Here is a 19,702-nt window from a genome sequence, read left to right on the forward strand (position 1 = left end):
GAGTCGAGGGGACTTGTTGATCATGTGTCAATCCTATGACGTGATATTCCATCTTTAGATTACAAGAAGCCAAGTCTATTAGACTTAGGATACCTGTTCGCCTGTGAGCTCAAACAAATTCAGTCTCTCATTTTGCATACAAGTCCAGTGGACACACGTCAACCCAAAATCAATCCGATCTTCTACCCCTTAGTTCTATGGCTACCTACCTTAGTTCTGCCCTAAGGATGATGTAGGGATGGAACGATGATAGACTGATCTATCAATAAGTGAAATTACACTATTTTTATACAATCCTAAAAAGGGTTTATGCCAGATTTAGCCTCTGACTAACTCAGACTATCTGTCGTTGCTTTTTCTACGTTAAGCCATGTCTTAATGCGCAACTACTTGATTTTAATTAAAATATGCCCCAGGGGATAAATTACAATTATCTCTGGGGGGAGGGGGGTTCGTCATCCTCAGAGATACGATTTCCATACCTTCCAACTACTTTGAACAAAATAACTATCTCAAAATGTTGATTGCAGTAATAGGAAAGAAATAATAAGATGAATAAAACTGAATATTTGAGGTACAATGAAGTTAATTGCTGAAAACTCTGCAAATCAGAATTTTAGTCGATATTGAAGAGGAGAAGTAGTCAAAATTATTAATTCTCGGGGTTGATAAAACTTCCCACTGCCCCCAGGGCAAGAGCTGTAAGTTATGCAAGCTGTTCATTGTTCATATACAAGGTTTTTGCCGAAGAGGTAATCGCATGGACTTCGGAAAAATTGAAAGTTCTAGATCCATCTTTTAAAATCAAGAGTGATCAGACGGTAGGCGAATCCCTCCCCCTCCCAAGCTTTTTTCTAAACGATTTTGATAAAAAAAAACTTGAATTAGCCATTTTGTTCAAAATCCTCCAAAAGTAAAATAGCTATGGTTCAAAGTTCAAACCATGGGTACAGCCATGGGTAAAGGGATGTAAGTTATACTACCAGCTCATCATTAACGTATAAAGCTTCTGTTGAAGGTGTGGTCAAATAAACGTTGGCGGAAGTTCTACTTCCTCCAAAGTTTGGGGAAAGTCCCTCCATTTGCACTTTCCCCAAATGCATCATATAAAAATTTTAATATAGACATTCTGTTCAAGATAGCTCTAAATTCAAATTTCTATATTTTAGGGGTTGAGAAATCTTCCTTAGCCGCCAGAGAGAGGATTGTAACTTATCTACATTGCCCATTTTTAAATTTTAAGTTTTTTGCAGGCGGGTTTGAAGTATTAACTTTGGAGAGGACTCATTTGATCAGAAATTGAAACTTTTAGTTCATATCTAAGAGTCAAAAGCGATCAATGGGTAATTGGCCCAAGCTCCACTTTCCCAAAAGGCATCCTGTCAAAATTTTGAGATAGCCATTTTGGTTAAAATAGTTCGGAGGACAAATAAATATGTTTCTGGGTTTGAATCCCCCCAGCCCTGGGATATGGCTCTGAGTTACGAAACTTGCTTATTGTTACTTTGAAACTTTGTTTAGTTTCATTCCTTGTTTACTTAGATGCTTTCTTTACTTTGATACTTTGATGCTAGTTTTGATACTTAGATGAAAGTTTGATGTTGAAAAAGAATATATTTAGAAATAAGGCATTTTCTGAAAACTTGGAACTTTCTGCAATCAATAATGAATAAAAATTAATTTAAAACAGAAATCTGAAAAGGAAGTTTTTTGAAGAAAAGTAAAGGTCATATTAAACTTATGATCAGTAGATACAAATACCTGACAAAGTCATATAGTTCGTGGTAACGAACTGTAGTAAGGAGCGACCCTGCTCAATAGTAACCGAAACTCTAAAAAAATGGAATTGTGATACCAGTAGCTACATCGAAAAAATTGCATTTAAATGCTGATTTTAAAGATATAAGTTTCATTAAGTTTTGTCTTATCCATCAAAAGTTATGAGCCTGAGAAAATTTGCCTTATTTTAGAAAATAGGGAGGAAACTCCCTTAAGATTCATACAATCTTAACAGAAATTACACAATCAGACTCAGCGTATAAGAAAACCCTAGTGTAGAAGTTTCAAGCTCCTATCTACAAAAATGTGGAATTTTGCATTTTTTGCCAGAAGACAGATCACGGATACGTGTTTATTTGTTTTTTTGTTGTTTTTTTTTAACCCAAGGATGATCGTATCAACTCAGTGGTCCTAGAATGTCTTGAGAGGACTCATTCTAACGGAAACTAAAAGTTCTAGTGCTCATTTTAAGTGGACAAAAAATTGAAGGCACCAAGGCCCCCTCCCACGCACATTTTTTCCCCAAAGTCACCAGATCAAAATTCTGGGATAATAATTTTATTCACTATAGTCGAAAAACCTATTGACTATGTCTTTGGGGCCGACTTACTCCCCCACAGTCCTCGTGGGAGGGGGTGGAAGCTACAAACTTCGACTAGTGTTTACATATAGTAATGGTTGTTGGGAAGTGTACAGACGTTGTCACAGGAATTTTTTGGTTTGGGGGGAGAGAAGATGAAGGGGGGTTACGTGGGAAGATCTTTCCATGGTGAGATTTTTAATGGGGGAAGAGAATTTCAATGAAAGGGGCGCAGGACTTTCTAGCATTATTAAAAAAATAATGAAAAATAAATGTGAAAAGTTTTTTCAACTGAAAGTAAGGAGCACTTAAGACTTAAAACGAACAGAAATTATTACGCATATGAGGGGTTCACCTCCTCGTAATACCTCGATCTTTACGCTAAAGTGTTTTTAGTAATTTCAACTATTTATTGTACAGCCTTTGTGATTCAGGGGTCATTCTTAAGGAATCGGGACAAAATTTAAGCTTTAGTGTAAAGAGCAACGTATTGACGAAGGGGTGAACCCCCTCATATACGTAATAAAAACATACGAATGTAGAAGTTCGCTACGTAAGTCAATTCGTAAGTTACGTATATTTTTTACAAATGAAAACGTTCGTAAAAAATTAAAAGTTCTAGTTGCCTTTTTAAGTAATCAAAAATTGGAGGGCAACTATGCCTCCTTCCCCTCTACTTTTTTTCTCAAAATCTTCCGATTAAAACTATGAGAAAGCCATTTAGCAAAAAAAATTAATATGCAAATTTAGTTGTAATTATTTATGTGCGGAGAGTCAAAATCAAAACATGCATTAATTCAAAAACGTTCAGAAATTATATAAAAAAGTTTTTTTTACTGAAAGTAAGAAGTGACATTGAAACTTAAAACGAACAAAATTATTCCGTATAGTAAAGGGGTTGTCCCCTCCTCAACACCTAGCTCTTTACGCTAAAGTTTTTTTATGGTTTTAAAAAGTAGAGTTGTGACAAAGAGTCAAACTTTAGCGTAAAGAGTGAGGCGTTGAGGAGGGTACAACCCCTTTACTGTACGGAATAATTTCTGTTCGTTTCAAGTTTTAATGCCGGTCCTTACTTTTAGTTAAAAAAAACTTGTTTTTTTTTATTTAATTCAGACTAGGAACGACAAGAAACTACTATTGAAGAATAAATCACAAGAAATCAAACAGTTCGTGGTAACGAACTGTATGTAGTAAGGAGCGACCCGGCTCAATAGTAACCAAAACTCTAAAAAATGGAATTTTGATACCAATAGCTACATCAAAAGAATCGCATTTTAATGCTGGTTTTAAATATATAAGTTTCATCAAGTTTAGTCTTACCCATCAAAAGTTACCAGCCTGAGAAAATTTGCGTTATTTTAGAAAATAGGGGGAAACGCCCCCTAAAAGTCATAGAATCCTAACGAAAATCACACCATCAGATTTAGCGTATCAGAGAACCCTACTGTAGAAGTTTCGAGCTCCTATCTACAAAAATGTGGAATTTTGCATTTTTTGCCAGAAGGCAGATCACGGATGCGTGTTTATTTGTTTTTTTGTTTTTTTGTTTTTTTTTGTTTTTTTTCCCAGGGGTGATCGTATCGACCCAGTTGTCCTAGAATGTTGCAAGAGGGCTCATTCTAACGGAAATGAAAAGTTCTAGTGCCCTTTTTAAGTGACCAAAAAAATTGGAGGGCACCTAGGCCCCCTCCCACGCTAATTATTTTCCCAAAGTCAACGGATCAAAATTCTGAGATAGCCATTTTATTCAGCATAGTCGAAAAACCTTATAACTATGTCTTTGGGGCCGACTTACTCCCCCACAGTCCCCGTGGGAGGGGCAACAAGTTACAAACTTTGACCTGTGCTTACATATAGTAATGGTTATTGGAAGTATACAGGCGTTTTCAGGAGGATTTTTTTGGTTTGGGGGAGGGGTTGAGAAGAGGGGGATATGCTGGGGGAGCTTTCCTTCGAGAATTTGTAATGGGAGAAGAAAATTTCCATGAAGGGAGAGCAGGATTTACTAGCATTATTAAAAAAAAAAACAATTAAAAAATAAAAGTGAAAAAGCTTTTTCAGCTGGAAGTAAGGAACAGCAATAAAACTTAAAACAAACAGAAATTATTACCCATATGAGGGGCTCACCTCCTTCTAATACCTCGCTCTTTACGCTAAAGTATTTTTGGTAATTTCAACTACTTATTCTACGGCTTTTGTGATTCAGGGGGTCATTCTTAATGAATTGGGATAAAATTTAAGCTTTAGTGTAAAGAGCGAGGTACTGACGATGGGGCGAATCCCCTCATATATGTAATAAAAACATGAGAATACAAAAGTTCTTTACGTAAGCTAATTTATAAGTTACGTAAATCTTTTACCAATAAAAAGATTCGTAAAAAATTAAAAGTTCTAGTTGCCTTTTTAATTAACCAAAAAATCGGGGGGCAACTAGGCTTCGTCCCCCGCTCTTTTTTTCTCAAAATCATTCGATCAAAATTATGAGAAAGCCATTGAGCCAAAAAAAAAATATGCAAATTTCGTTTTGATCATTCCTCTGCGGAGAGCCAAAATCAAAACATGCATTGATACAAAAACGTTCAGAAATTAAATAAAAAAAACAAGTTTTTTCAACTGAAAGTAAGGAGTGACATCAAAACTTAAAACGCACAGAAATTACTTCGTATATGAAAGAGGCTGCTTCCTCATCAACGCCCCGCTCTTTACGCTAAAGTTTTTTACTGTTTTAGAAAGAAGAATTGAGAGAAAGAGTCAAACTTTAGCGTAAAGAGCGGGGCGTTGATGAGGAAGCAGCCTCTTTCATATACGAAGTAATTTCTGTGCGTTTTAAGTTTTGATGTCACTCCTTACTTTCAGTTGAAAAAACTTGTTTTTTTTATTTAATTACTTTCAAAGAATAAATGAAACCCAAAACAAACAGAAATTAAACAAACAATCATAGCAAACAAACATACAATAGGTTCTAATATAAATGAATAAATAAATTTTAAAACGAGTGAAACTTAAATTGAAAATGCAAATCATTTATTCATTCATTTATATGGTACCTGTTTTATATTTGTTCGTTTTCTATGGTTGTTTAATTTCTGTTCGTTTTGAGTTTCATTTATTCTTTAGTAGTAATTTCTTGACGTTTCTAGTTTGAATTTTTAACAGATATTTATATCTACTGATCTTAAGTTTAATATGGCTTTCACTTTTCTTAGAAAAACTTCTCTTTCGAAAAGTTTTTTTTTTTTTAATTAATATGTTAACAATGAACATCTTACACAACTTACAACCCTTGCCCCACAAGTAGTGGGAGGCTTATCAACCCTAGAGGCATAGTTACTTGACCTTTGAACTATTTTGAATAAAATGGCTACTTACAAATTTTGACTGAATACGTTTGAGGGAAAAAGGACGGGAGGAGGGTTCTGGTTGTCCCTGTCCCACAAGTAGTGGGAGGCTTATCAACCCTAGAGGCATAGTTATTTGACCTTTGAACTATTTTAAATAAAATGGCTACTTAAAAATTTGACTGAATACGTTTGAGGGAAAAATGACGGGAGGAGGGTTCTGGTTACCCTTCGATCACTTTTGACTTTTTTTTTCGCTTTTGATAAGGGCACTAGAACTTCTGACTTCCGATCAAATGACCCTCCACTTGAAGTTTACACGAACACATCTTCCATATGAAGTGTCTCTGGGAATACAATAAGTAAATAATTGTTCATTAAAGCTTAATGGCTCTTTACTATAGATTTACTTCTGATTCGCCACCCAAAGCTACACGAACTACATTACTGCAGATTGATTCTTTTTTTTCATCATAGATTGAATACCCAGTTTTCCCAATTTTTTAATATATAGATGTGTAAGTCAGACTCTCTTCTCAACCAATTAAAATAAATATTTTCATTGTACTTTATGGTCTTTTTAGTGGGTAATCAGGAACATAGTTTTGACGGTTAAGGGTTGGCATCGACTCCGTAATTGTGCATTTGGGGGTTATTATTGTTAAAAATGGACACATCTTTTCAGCTTTTAGTTTGTTCAATATCTCTCTCACTTGGTCATTATGTAAATTCATATATACAGAAGCTAAATTTTGTTTCAAAAACTACAGAGAATTTACTAGTAGCCAGTTTTGATTTCAAAGGACAAAAAAAAAATTTGGTTTCTCCCGCTGTACGTCTTTATCACAATGCATCAAAAATATGTTTTTATAAATTGTATTTACCTTGCTTCAAAGTGTGACCGGGGGAGGGGAGTTAGAAAATAATAGACAATCAAAAATTATTGATTTATGCGATAAGGGCGCTTCAGTCACATAGATTTAGCCTATGATCCTCAAGGACATCATGTGAATCAAATACAAAACAATATAAATAAAAAAAATAGAAGTGGGCTATAATTAGTGGGCTGAATAGAAGTTGAAAATAGAAGTGGGCTATTGAGGTCTAATTCTTTTTCTATGTGGTAACAATTTTTTGTTGGTATATTCTTTAGATTTGGAGCTTGTTCCCAGCTTCAAAGAGTTTTATTTCTGCTCCAAACATCATTTCAGCTTTATTTTCTTATATGCTAACGAATTAAGTTTTGTTGTTTTAATCTGCTCATGATGAAGCAAGGATAAGCTCCGAACGAATAACTTTTTGCTCCAAATATCATTTTAGCTTCCTTTTTTGTGTGGTACGAGACAACAATGATTTTGTATGGATTTGTTCGTGGTGGATCACGTGTCAGCTCCAAAACAGTTGCCATATTGTTCCAAATATCATTTTGACTTTGTTTTTCTTTTTAATATATGGTAACAGAATAAATAGATCCTTAGATTACCACTTTCCTCCAAAAAAAATTTTGCTGCCTTTTTTCTGTAGTAAAGATAATTTATTTATAGATTTGTTCACGACAAAGCAAGTGTTACCTCCAAAGGAGGCATTGTTTTGCTGTAAAAACCATTTTGACTTTATTTTTGCTTCATGGTAACAAAATAAATTCTGTTGTTTAGATTCGTTTAAACTTAAGCAAGGGGTAGCTCCGAACAAAATACAATTTGGCTCCAAATATTATTTTAGCTTCCTATTTTATGTTCTATTGATATTTATCTTTTAGATTTGTTCATGGTGAAGCAAGGGGTAGCTCCGAGAGAGGTGCCGTATTACTTCAAATATCGTTTTGGCTCGCAACATCCCATATCCTAATCCTGTTTTTTATGAATAAGAATTGGATTCAACTCTCAGAGGTGAAGATATTTTCTTTTTGATAAAAAAATCAATGTGCTCATAACCAAACAGCATTTTTGCTTTGAAGACAATAATCCTGACGACAATATTTTTTTCTAAAAGCACAAACGTGCATGTAGCGAATACTATAAAGACAACAGAAAACATATATATATATATATATATATATATATATATATATATATATATATATATATATATATATATATATATATATATATATATATATAAGTACCAGAATTAATTGATAAGATATCAAACTGAATGAGCTAATGGTGAAAATATTGGAAAAAAAAATTGGAGGGCACTTAGGCCCCCTCCCACGCTCATTTTTTTCGAAAATCAACGGATCAAAACTTTGAGATAGCCATTTTGTTCAGCATAGTCAAAAATATCTAATAACTATGTCTTTGGAATGACCTGCTCCCTCACAGTCCCCGGGAGGGGGGCCGCAAGTTACCAACTTTGACCATTGTTTACAAATATGGTAATGGCTACTGGGAAGTGTACAGACATTTTCAGGGGATTTTTTTGTTGAGAGGGGAGTGAGGTGAAAGCTATACGTGGAAGGATCTTTCCATGAAGGAGCTTCTCATGGGGGAGGAGAATTTCCATGAAGGGAGCACAGGATTTTCTAGTATTATTTAAAAGAAAAAACAATGAAAAAATAAATATGAAAAAGTTTTTCTGCTGAAAGTTAGGAGCAAAATTAAAACTTAAAACGAAAAGAAATTATTAAGCATATAAGGGGCTCTCCTCCTAAATGCTTCGCTCTTTACGCTTAAGTATTTTTAGTAATTTAAACTATTTATTCTACGGTCTTTGTAATTCGGAGGTCATACTTAAAGAATTGCGCCAAAATTTCAGGTTTAGTGTAAAGAGCAAGGTATTAACAAGGGGGGAAACCCCTCATATACGTAATAAAAATATACGAATATAGAAGTTTGTAACGTAAGTTAATTGGTAAGTTACGTGTATTTTTTACTAATAAAAATATTAGTAACAAATTAAAAGTTCTAGTTGGCTTTTTGAGTAACCAAAAGATTGGAGGGCAACTGGGCCTCCTCCCCCATCTCTTTTTTCTCAAATTCGTCCGACCAAAACCAAGAGAAAGTAAATTAGCCAAAAAAGAATTTAATATGCAAATTTGATTTTAATTATTCATGTACGGAGAACCAAAATCAAAATATGCATCAATTCAAAAATATCCAGAAATTAAATAAAAAAACTGTTTTTTTTAACTGAAAGTAAGGAGTGATATTAAAATTGAAAACGAATAGAAATTACTCTGTACATGAAAGGGGCTGTTCCCTCCTCAACACCCCGCTCTTTATGCTAAAGTTTTTTACTGTTTTAAAAAGTAGAGTCGAGAGAAGGAGTTAAAGTTTGATAGCGTAAAGTGCGGAGTATTGAGGAGGGAACAGTCCCTTTCATATACGGAGTAATTTATGTTCGTTTTCCGTTTCAATATCGCTCCTTAGTTTCAGTTAAAAAAAAAATATATTTAAATATGTTTAAAGAATTATTTGATTGCCTATATTTCAACAAGTGTGTGGTCATAATATGTTTTATGGAGAGGAAAGGGAACTTGATTTAGACATTGCTATTAGGAAACTATATTGCTCATTTGTGTGTTTGGAATCCTCTTTTTTTACGTCTTGCATGCAATTTACCTTTTTTGCGTAACAATGCAGTCGACACAACTTAAAATTGCAAATTTAAAATACCATGGTTTTGTTTAAAACATAAAACAATAGAGTTAATAAGTAGAAAGGCCGTAATTAACCCCTCAATCACCATAACTTATTAATAATATTTATTTAAGAACATGAAAGGTACCTTCCCAATGATGACGTGCCTTATATTTGTCCGTGATATACATTTAATTGTTTTTGAAAAGAACAATTCTGTTTGTTTTTTTTTTGTTTTTTTACAGGGGTTATTTTCTCTTGTTAGTGGCTGTATCTATTGCTTTGTTTCTGATTTATCAAAATTTCACCTGGTAATATCAAAATCTTACCTGGTATTACCTAAATCTTACCAAGTGTTATCAAAATTTTGTCTAGTATCATCGAAGCCCTGCCAGACATTACCCCTGTATTACTAAAATCTTGCCTGGTATTATCATAGTCTTCAAGTTTTGCCTGGATTAATAAAAGCTTCCAAGGTGTTACCAAAACCTGGTATTCTACTAACAAGCTCTTGCATGGTATTATCAGAATCTTGGCTGGCATTATCAAATCTGGCCGAATATTGTCAAACTCTTGTCATGTGTTATGAAGTCTTACCTAACATTACCAAAATTACGCATGGCATTATTAAATATTGCCTGATATTATCAAAATATTGCCTTGTATTATCAAAATCTTGCCTAATTTTTTTAAGATTCTTGCCTTGTATTATGAAGATTTTGCCTGTTATCACAGAAATGTTGTTTGATATTGTCAAAATCTTGCCTGGTGCTATTAAATCTTGCTAGGTATTACCAAATCTTACCTCAGTGTATGGTACTATCAAAATCTTACATGGTATTAGCGAAATCTTAGCTAGTATTGTCAAAATCTTGCCTGGTATTATAAAAACCTTGTCTAGTTTTATGAAAATCTTGCCTGGCATCATTAAAATCTTATCCATTATTATCAAAATATTGTCTGGTATTAACAAAATTGTATGCAATATTATCAAGATATTGTCTTGTCTTAACAAAATCCTGCCTAAATCTGGCTTTGTAATATCAAAATTTTGCCTAGTTTTACTAGATCCTGGAAACCAAACCCAAAATCCCCTTCCCGTGTGTGTGGCCCGTATTGAATATTAGAAAACCATGTAAGGGTTTTCATTCTGGTTGTATAGATGCTTGTGATCAGAATTCTCAATATCTTAAAAAAACAATTTAATAAGAAAAGTATTGAAAAAAACAATCATAATTATTATAAAATTAATATATATCCCCCATATAATTAGAAGAGGGAAAGGATAATGATAATTAAAGATACTTAATTTAATAAGAAATGGTTTGAGCTCCCACTCGAATTCTTCCCAACACGGAGTATATGGAGTTAGAAGACCAACCTATGACTAAAATTCTGTTGGCGTAGAAATGCATTTTCTTAAAAATAGAGGCTGGTCTTAACAGCCAAAAAGTGACAGGCCCACTGGAAAAGTTCAAACCATGCCCCTGGGGTATGCCAGCCCACTGGTCTCCCGGAATAAATTGTTATAAAGTCTCAAGCTGAGCGTGTTCGATCTGATTATAATCTGTTTCTTGATGGTTAACTTCCTTCTCATATATTTGAATAATCTCAAACAAATAGAAAGTTGAAACAAGAGGGAAAATCTTTTCAAGACAGGGGAAATCAATTCTGTCAATATCTCGGCCCTATGTCCAAGGGCCATCTTCAGCACAATACGTGAAAGAGAGAGAGAGAAAAAAATATGTATATATAAATAAACTTACATTAAAATGTGAGAATTAAAACTAATAATGTTTTTTTATTATAAAACCTTTTTGAAACAGCCCTAGCATCCTTACTTCAACGAAGTTCAACCACATAAAAAAAAAAAAAAAAATCTCTCTCTTTCTCGTATTGTGCTGAAGATGGCCCTTGGACATAGGGCCGAAATATTCACAGAATTGATTTCCACTGTCTTAAAGATTTCCCCTATTGTTTCAACTTTGTATTTGTTTGTTATGGAAAGGCAGTGTGGTCTTCGTCGCTATTTTTTTTTTTTTTTAATAATCTCAGTTTCTTTTTTTCACGTTTCAAAAACTTTGGGCACTAAATCCAATAAAAAAAAACTAGTTGTGCTGAAAAAGCCTTTGAACCTTTTTTAAGGATTTCAGTTCATTTATGGATGATTTCCAGTTTGTACTGTTTTTATAACTTTACGGTTTTAAAATTACAAGAACCTATACTAAATCTTTAGGACAAAATAAGGGGTATTTAACCCAATTTCAGGAGAAAAGGGTCAAAACCTTACTAATTTGTCATTTTAAATCCATAGTTCAATATAATATTACGAAAAAAAAATAAAATAGTCATTTATATCAAAGTTAAATAATATGTAGGAAAGGCAAAACTCAACCCGGGGACGGATTTAAGCGAAGCAAGAGATGCAGCCTGCCCTATTTCCTGGTTCGTAGGGGGTGCCGTCTCGTAAGCCACTTTTTGATCTGATGAAATGAAATCTGAACCCTAACTTTCCAGCTCTGAAATCTGCCTAAATTTAACTTGAAGATGCATTTAACTATGCCTGTACCAGTTCCGTATAGTCAGAACAGCCAATTAAAAGTTAATTAAACCTATGCCATCTATGGCATAGCATCTATGCTGAAAATAGGATTAAAACCGGATCTTGTCTGACCCGTTCAAAACCGGATCTTGTCTGACCCGTTCAAAATTCTAAAACCGTACCACCACTGAATACCGGCTGAAACCCAGCTAAAGTTGAGTACCGTACAAAATAAACATTAAATCACACTATTCCATCCAAGCCCAGAGACATCAACCCCATACACATCAAGAAAAGAATAATAACAATGAAAACAAAGTTCATAAAACAATAAAAATTAAGTAGGAGCATCTATGGCACCAAGTTAAAGTTAAATAAACGATCATAGAAACAGGACGGCCAAGCAGCAGTTGACGAATATGGGCACAGAGCACAATCCGCAGAGCACAATCCACAGAGCACAATCCACAGAGAGGAACGATATAGTTTCAAAACTTCCACATAAAAAAGTTATAAAGACGTTGACTTCGACAGAATTGCGTAAGGCTAATAATTTGTAATATAAAGAATAAAATTTATTGTGTATAATCTAAATTGTGTGTACATTTTGTCACCAATAAAATGCCCCAACTTGAAATCTTAGAGTTTTTCAACCTTGTTGCACAAATTAAGATTTAAATAGAAAAATATATTAATGATATTAAAACAGTTAAATAAATATACAATGAATAAATATACTCTTCAAAGAAGTAAAATAACTTATATCTATAATGGGTTTGTTTACTGGGAACGATACATACCATTCCCCCCCCCGGGCACTGATAAGTATAAATCCGTCCCTGACTTGACCTATCAACATGTGTTACTTGTTTAGTATAAGACAGTAAAAGAGACAAGTAATATTAAAAAAAAAAGAATTTCAATGGGTTTGTGTTTTATGCTTAAAAGTCCAAGCCTTTCTCTTCCTTTTCTTTTCTAGATCGCCGAAGGGTCCTCTTAATCATTGATCTTAAACTAAATATGGACGATTTTGCAGCGAAATGTCAAAACTGGTTGAATTAACTTAATAATTTTGAGGAAAGTTTTATTTATAAAAACTAATCCATAAGAAAAATGAGAAGAATGATTTTGAGAAAATTTTAAAGGATGGAAATTTTCTAAGGCTAGAACTGAGCCAAGGATACAGAGCAATTGCATAGGAAACAGTTTTCAAGGATTTTAGTTTCATGCTCGAAATTTCTTACTTTTTCTTCCTCTTCTTCCCTAGATTGCCAATGAACTGTCATAATCATTTCCACTGATATTGCAGGCTAATGGATATATTTGGTAGGTTAATGGAAAATCTAGTTAATAAAGAAAATAACTGGATAAAAAAACAAGAACGAAAGGCTTTGGAGAAACATTAAAGCTGAGTGAACCACTGAGATTGAAACTGAATCACAGAGTTTTTTCTGTAGGCTGACGAAGGTTTCTGTAGGCTTTTAGGCTTGTAGGCTTTTTTCTGTAGGATCGAATCTATAGGTTTGACATAACATGCGGTAGATTGTTATTTCGCGTTCTTTATTTTTTATTACGGCCTTACCTTACCTTTTTTTTTAAATTGGATTGAATTTAATTGCATTAAACTTAAAATTATCCGGTCAAGTCACTGCCCAATTATTAACCCATTTTCTGTCTAACTTTTTACCCTCTTTGAAGTAATGAGCAATTGTACTATTTTTTTTTGTAAAGAGAGTTTGCTTTCCACAGCAAAATAGAATTATTCATGATATTAGGGCGTTTATACCCCCCCCCCCCCTTTTTCAGGATAAAGCAGAGCTTTTAATGGATCAATTTTGGAAACTGTCATTTTTCATTAAAATCTACTTTTTTGCCATTGAAGAACTACCCCCCCCCACAGCACCCATATTTCACTGTTAACCCTAAAGTTTCCCTTTCAGTGTGATATAATAGATTAATCACTGGCGACTTCTAAGTCGCTATGAACATAACCTGAGCCTAAAACGTGCTTTTGAGGCTTCAGTCTTCTTTCCCCCATCCGCTACAATACTACAGATAAAATTTAATCTGTATTTTCCGATATAAGTGCTTTTTGCATTACTAAATTAAAAAAGTGCTACTTTATATCTGCTGTTTCGAAGTTTTCGGCCCCCGAAAAAAATGCCTTCGTACGTGCCTGGTATATGTATATATATATACATATATATATATATATATATATATATATATATATATATATATATATATATATATATATATATGTATATATATATATATATATATATATATATATATATATATATATATATATATATATATATATATATATATATATATATATATATATATATATATATACATATATATATATATATATATATATATATATATATATTATATATACATTTAATTAAATTAAAATAAACAAAGACCACACAAACTATGGTTCCTCATCCTCCCCTCCCAATAAACACTTATTTAACCTTTTCTTAAATTACTGTAGAAATTTTGCCGCCTAAATACTTACCGCAAGCACATTCCGCACAATCAGTCCCAAATAGCGAATTTTAAATCCTACCCGACTACTCTACCTATGCTCAATCATACAATATTTTGTATGTTCCGACTCTGAGCAAAAGTCCTTATATGGACTTTATATGATACAAAGTCCTTATATGGACTTTATATGATACAAAGTCCTTATATGGACTTTATATGATACAAAGTCCTTATATGGGCTTTATATGATACAAAGTCCTTATATGGACTTTATATGATACAAAGTCCTTATATGGACTTTATATGATACAAAGTCCTTATATGGACTTTATATGATACAAAGTCCTTATATGGACTTTATATGATACAAAGTCCTTATATGGACTTTATATGATACAAAGTCCTTATATGGACTTTATATGATACAAAGTCCTTATATGGACTTTATATGATACAAAGTCCTTATATGGACTTTATATGATACAAAGTCCTTATATGGACTTTATATGATACAAAGTCCTTATATGGACTTTATATGATACAAAGTCCTTATATGGACTTTATATGATACAAAGTCCTTATATGGACTTTATATGATACAAAGTCCTTATATGGACTTTATATGATACAAAGTCCTTATATGGACTTTATATGATACAAAGTCCTTATATGGACTTTATATGATACAAAGTCCTTATATGGACTTTATATGATACAAAGTCCTTATATATGTATCATTTTTACAGGAACTATGTATTGCAGTTGCAATAGTCCTTCACCTTTCATTGCTGGTATCTTTTGGCTGGATGCTCGTTGAAGGAATTCTCCTGTATAGAATGGTTGTCATTGTCTTCGATTACGACCCTAATGTCAAGCTGTACAACATGATTGTTGGGTATGGACTACCCATTGTGATTGTTGGAATAACTGTCGGTGCTGCAGCAGGAACTGGAAGCATCAAAAACGGTTATTCAAATTTGGAACAGTGAGTAGTTTTCAGGCATCAATTTAGTTTTTCAGTTTCCATTTTTTACCTCTATTTTTCTATTCGTATTCTTATATTTTCAACTTTTCTACCATTTCTATTTTTCTAGTTTTTATTTCTATTTTTCTAATTCTATTTTTGTTGCTACTTTTGATTCTATAGTTTTTCTTTTTCCATTCTTTTTTTAGTTATATTCTATTTTGCTTTTACAGGGTTTTTCAAAAACAACGAATATTGTGTAATATTTCATTGTTCCATTATTTGTTTCTTCAGAAAAGAACTTTGAGCAAAACAAATTGAACAACTTTCACCCACTGAAAACTGGAAGTAATACAAAATTTTGGCCAATAGTTCAGCCTAGCCTTTCTCAGTGCAACAGGTTGAAGAAACCAGTTTGGTTTCTACCCAGTAATAAACTAAAAACAGTAATAGCAAAATTCCTGCTTCATCGTATTTGTAAAATTACCATTTATAGGATTATCAAAGACATTTCCATCTTAACTGCATCCCACCCTCCCCCCCCTTGAAAGCTAGATATAACTTTAGGTCATATAGGAAAGTTTGCTGATTTTGGTTTTATTTCAAATTTGGCTTTATTTAGTTTTACAAAAAAGGTGTTAACGAGAAATAACTACAAAAAATATTGCAAACCACCATTCAGCCAATTTTCGGATATAGCCTAGAACTATACATAAGCATTAGTCGGGCGGGTTCAGGAGTGCAGTTTAACTTAAAGTGACTGTGATAATCACCTGAACTAAAGTTTCCTAAAGGTATTGAAGTAAGAATTGGGTTAATAATATGACTACTCCAGGAGATGGGGTAAAAAAGGAGAAACCGGAAAGAAAATACGAAATATAGTAAAATACGGAATATTGTAAAATACGAAAAGTGAAACAGTAAGACAAAGCTACTATAAAGTCTAATTAGTCATCCCAACTGCAAGAATCTACAAAAAGGCTACATGATGTTACCAGCAAACCCTACTGTAGAGGTTTCAAGCTCCTATGAAAAGAAATATGGAAGTTTGAATTTTTTGCCAGAAGAAAGATCACGGAAGCATGTTTGTTTGTTGTCTTTTTTGTTGTTTTTCCCAGGGGTGATCATAACGAACCAGTCATTGTAAAAGTTCAGAAGAGGGCTCATTTAATCGGAAATCAAAAGTTTTAATGCTCTTTTTAAGTGACAAAAAATATTGGAGAGCAGCTAGCCCCTCTCCTACGCTCATTTTTTCTCAAAGTCACCCGATCAAAATTTTTATATAGCCATTTTGTTCAATATAGTTGAAAAATCTAATAACTATGTATTTGAGGATGACTTAACCCACCACAGTCCCAGGGGGAAGGGTTGTAAGCTGTGAAATTTTCCCATTGTTTACATATAGTATTGGTTATTGGAAAGCATACGGACGTTTTCAGGAGGATTATTCTATTTGTGGGGGGGGGTTAAGTGGGAGGATCTTTACACGGGGAAATGTATTTTTCATGGAGGGGATCCAGATTTCCCAGCACTATTTAAAAAACGATAAGAAATTATAAAAAACAAGTCTTTCCTGGAAGTAAGGAGCAGTATTAAAACTTAAAACGAACAGAAACTACAACGTATATGAGGGGAGTCACTTTACTTACTCCCTCGTGAATACCTCACCCTTTACGATAAAGTTTTTTAGCACTTTTATGAGAGCTATTTATTCTAATTATTTGGCCTTTGTGATTCAGGAGTCATTCACAATATTTGAATTAAGCATAAAGAGCGAGGTATTGACGAGGGAGCGACTTCCTCATATACGTAATAAGTTTGTGTTCGTTTAAATTTTTAATGTTGCTCCTTACTTTCACTTAACTTTTTTATAATTATTAGTAAAGACGCTGGGTGCAATGAAGATGTTAGAAGTAGAATAGATAAGGCCCGGGGTGTTTTTTCACGGTTGGTAAAAGTTTGGAAGAATCAGAAGATTAGTGTATAAACCAAGAATAGAATATTGGAAGGTACAGTGATGACACTCGTCAAGCATGGTTCTGAGGCATTCGCGCTCCAAAAAAACGGAGGAAGATTTGCTAGACGTTTTCCAGGAAAATTACCTACGGATTATTTTGGGTACCCGAACGACTGTATTTCAAACAGTAGGCTGTATGTAAAGTGTGGTTCAATTCCGTTTTTAGTGCTATAAGGAGGAGGAGTGCTTTTTTAGGAGGAGGAGCATGCGTAGCTGTGTTGGCCTCAGGTGACTTGGTACTGCGGTGAGTTGTTATTAGTTAGTAGCAGTAGCAGCAGTATTTGACTAGAAGTCAATTCATTTAGGGTATCATTTTAATCACGGCTATTAGATGAAGTATTCGCATTCGAGGAATTCAGTTATTTGAAGGCTAACGAGTTTGTAAATTAGGCAAAATGATTCGCAACCAGTTGAACATAACTGTGATGCGTCGATTTTTTATTAGGAGGGTAATAAAGCATTAAGGGTTTTATTAGCAAAGATTAAGAGAGTTTTAGCAGCATCACCATTGGAGGCAAGCTGTTGTTAATTTGGTGGTTTATTTCAACCACCTTCCTGAGCTCTGCGTTTTTTTGTGTGTGTTTTTTCTTAAGCCATACTTTCCTGCAGATTTAACGCTTTTCCTCATAGACTTTATAGTAAAATTAGTATTTTAAAAGTAATAACTTAGAAAGATAAAAACTGATAAACTATTTGTAAGCAACCTTGAGACCGATAAACTTTTCGCTCTTCCCATTGGATGGAAATATAAGACAGGAGAACCAACTAGATGAAATTTAACTCTATTCACAGGCTTAATATTTCGAAAAGGAGTTTTGTAACAGATAAGATTTTAAAGAGGAGTAGTTCTTCGTTTTCTCAAAAATGGAGTTATGTGATTACATTACAAAAATTATCACAGGTGTAAAGCAATGACACTGAAGCACAATTTTCGACATGGAATTATGGAATTCTCCTTCTTTAAAAGTTGGACCAAAGATCAAAATGAAAAATAGAGGTTCTAAAATTAATCGGAATTTTACTCTTATTTTAACTTAGCACGGTGATATCTATCTCTAGTTAAGAGAACAGTAGTAGGCTATTGAAAGCCATGATGCTGAGTTATCTATTTGCTTTCAATGCTGAGTTATTCTCAGCAGTGAAGAAGTGTCACCTTTTCTGTGCGTATTGGTGCGGCCAACAATCCAGCCAAAAGATTGATCGAGTAGCACTGACAGGGTTACCAACTACCGACGCCAAAAAAGAGTGCAAATCAGAGCCAAAAAAGTGTGCAAGCTGTTAAAAAAGGGTGTAAGTCAAAAATTTGCGCGCGCATGGCTGCCCCTGCGCGCGCAACCCCTTTCAATGTTCTGACCACTCTTATGCCATTTACAAATAATTATCAGTTATCCTTCGATCAATAAATATATCATCTTTAAATTTTTTCAATTTATTTAAAATAAAGTTAGGAGGACTCCCTACTTAAATCAACCTGTAAATAATGGGTTAGATAATGATTATTATTCTTTTTTGCTTAAGAGGGAATCCTCTACTGGAAATTTGCAGGCGTTTTATTTTGATTGCTTGGATCTTTAACTGAAATATAGTTGACTGCATCAAATGTTTAGTTGAAGTTTGTCTCCATTATATCCAAATGTTTTGAAAGGAATATTAGAGGTCCTAGTAACTAGTCGTGAACTGTAGCTGATTTTACTGTAGTCAAGTCAAGTACCGTTTTTTATTTCGCTTAGTACTTTTTATATCATCATTTCATAAAAGAGTGCAAAGAGCAAATAACGGACAAAAAAAGTGCAAATCCGGTCCGTGGTGTGAAAGAGTGCACTGAAAAAAAGAGTGGATTTCAAACGAAAAGCGTGCAAGTTGGCAACCCTGAGCAAAGATTGACTATCATTGAGCAAATCGAGTATCTATGCCTTAGACATGTTGAACTTGTTTAGACAGGTTGAAAAGATGAAGGTTCTTAATTTTAACAAGACAGTTGAGAGGGCATTGAATCGAGGTTATCTTTGTGTGCCGGTAAATATACCTATGTTGAAGCCTGTGTATGCCTATATATAGACAAGTTGAACTAAGGTTGAAAGGGTGAAGGTTCTTAATTTTAACAAGACGGTTGAGAGAGCATTGAATCAAGGTACTTTCTGAAAAATAAAAAAACAAGATTTTTTTTTAGCTGAAAGTAAGGAGCGACATTAAAACTTAAAACGAACAGAAATTACTTCGTATATGAAAGGGGCTGCTTCCTCATCAACGCCTCGCTCTTTACGCTAAAGTTTGACTCTTTCTCTTAACTCTGCTTTTTAAAACAGTAAAAAACTTTAGCGTAAAGAGCGGGGCGTTGATGAGGAAGCAGCCCCTTTCATATACGAAGTAATTCCTGTTCGTTTTAAGTTTTAATGTCGCTC

The 19,702-nt window shown here is 33.7% G+C and overlaps 1 protein-coding gene across 2 annotated transcripts in view; it reads left to right on the top strand.

The window, feature by feature from the left end:
* The window catches only part of LOC136036887 (adhesion G protein-coupled receptor L1-like), a 150,159-nt gene that overhangs the window by 93,445 nt on the left and 37,012 nt on the right, over window positions 1-19,702 (top strand). For both annotated transcript variants that reach the window (XM_065719246.1, XM_065719245.1), the window contains 2 exons: window positions 7,457-7,586; window positions 15,066-15,304. In XM_065719246.1, the coding sequence (XP_065575318.1) occupies window positions 7,457-7,586; window positions 15,066-15,304 (369 nt within the window). The remainder of the gene's footprint in view (window positions 1-7,456; window positions 7,587-15,065; window positions 15,305-19,702) is intronic.

Source organism: Artemia franciscana, chromosome 16, assembly GCF_032884065.1.
Source record: "Artemia franciscana chromosome 16, ASM3288406v1, whole genome shotgun sequence".
In the NCBI taxonomy this organism is placed as follows: Eukaryota; Metazoa; Arthropoda; class Branchiopoda; order Anostraca; family Artemiidae; genus Artemia; species Artemia franciscana.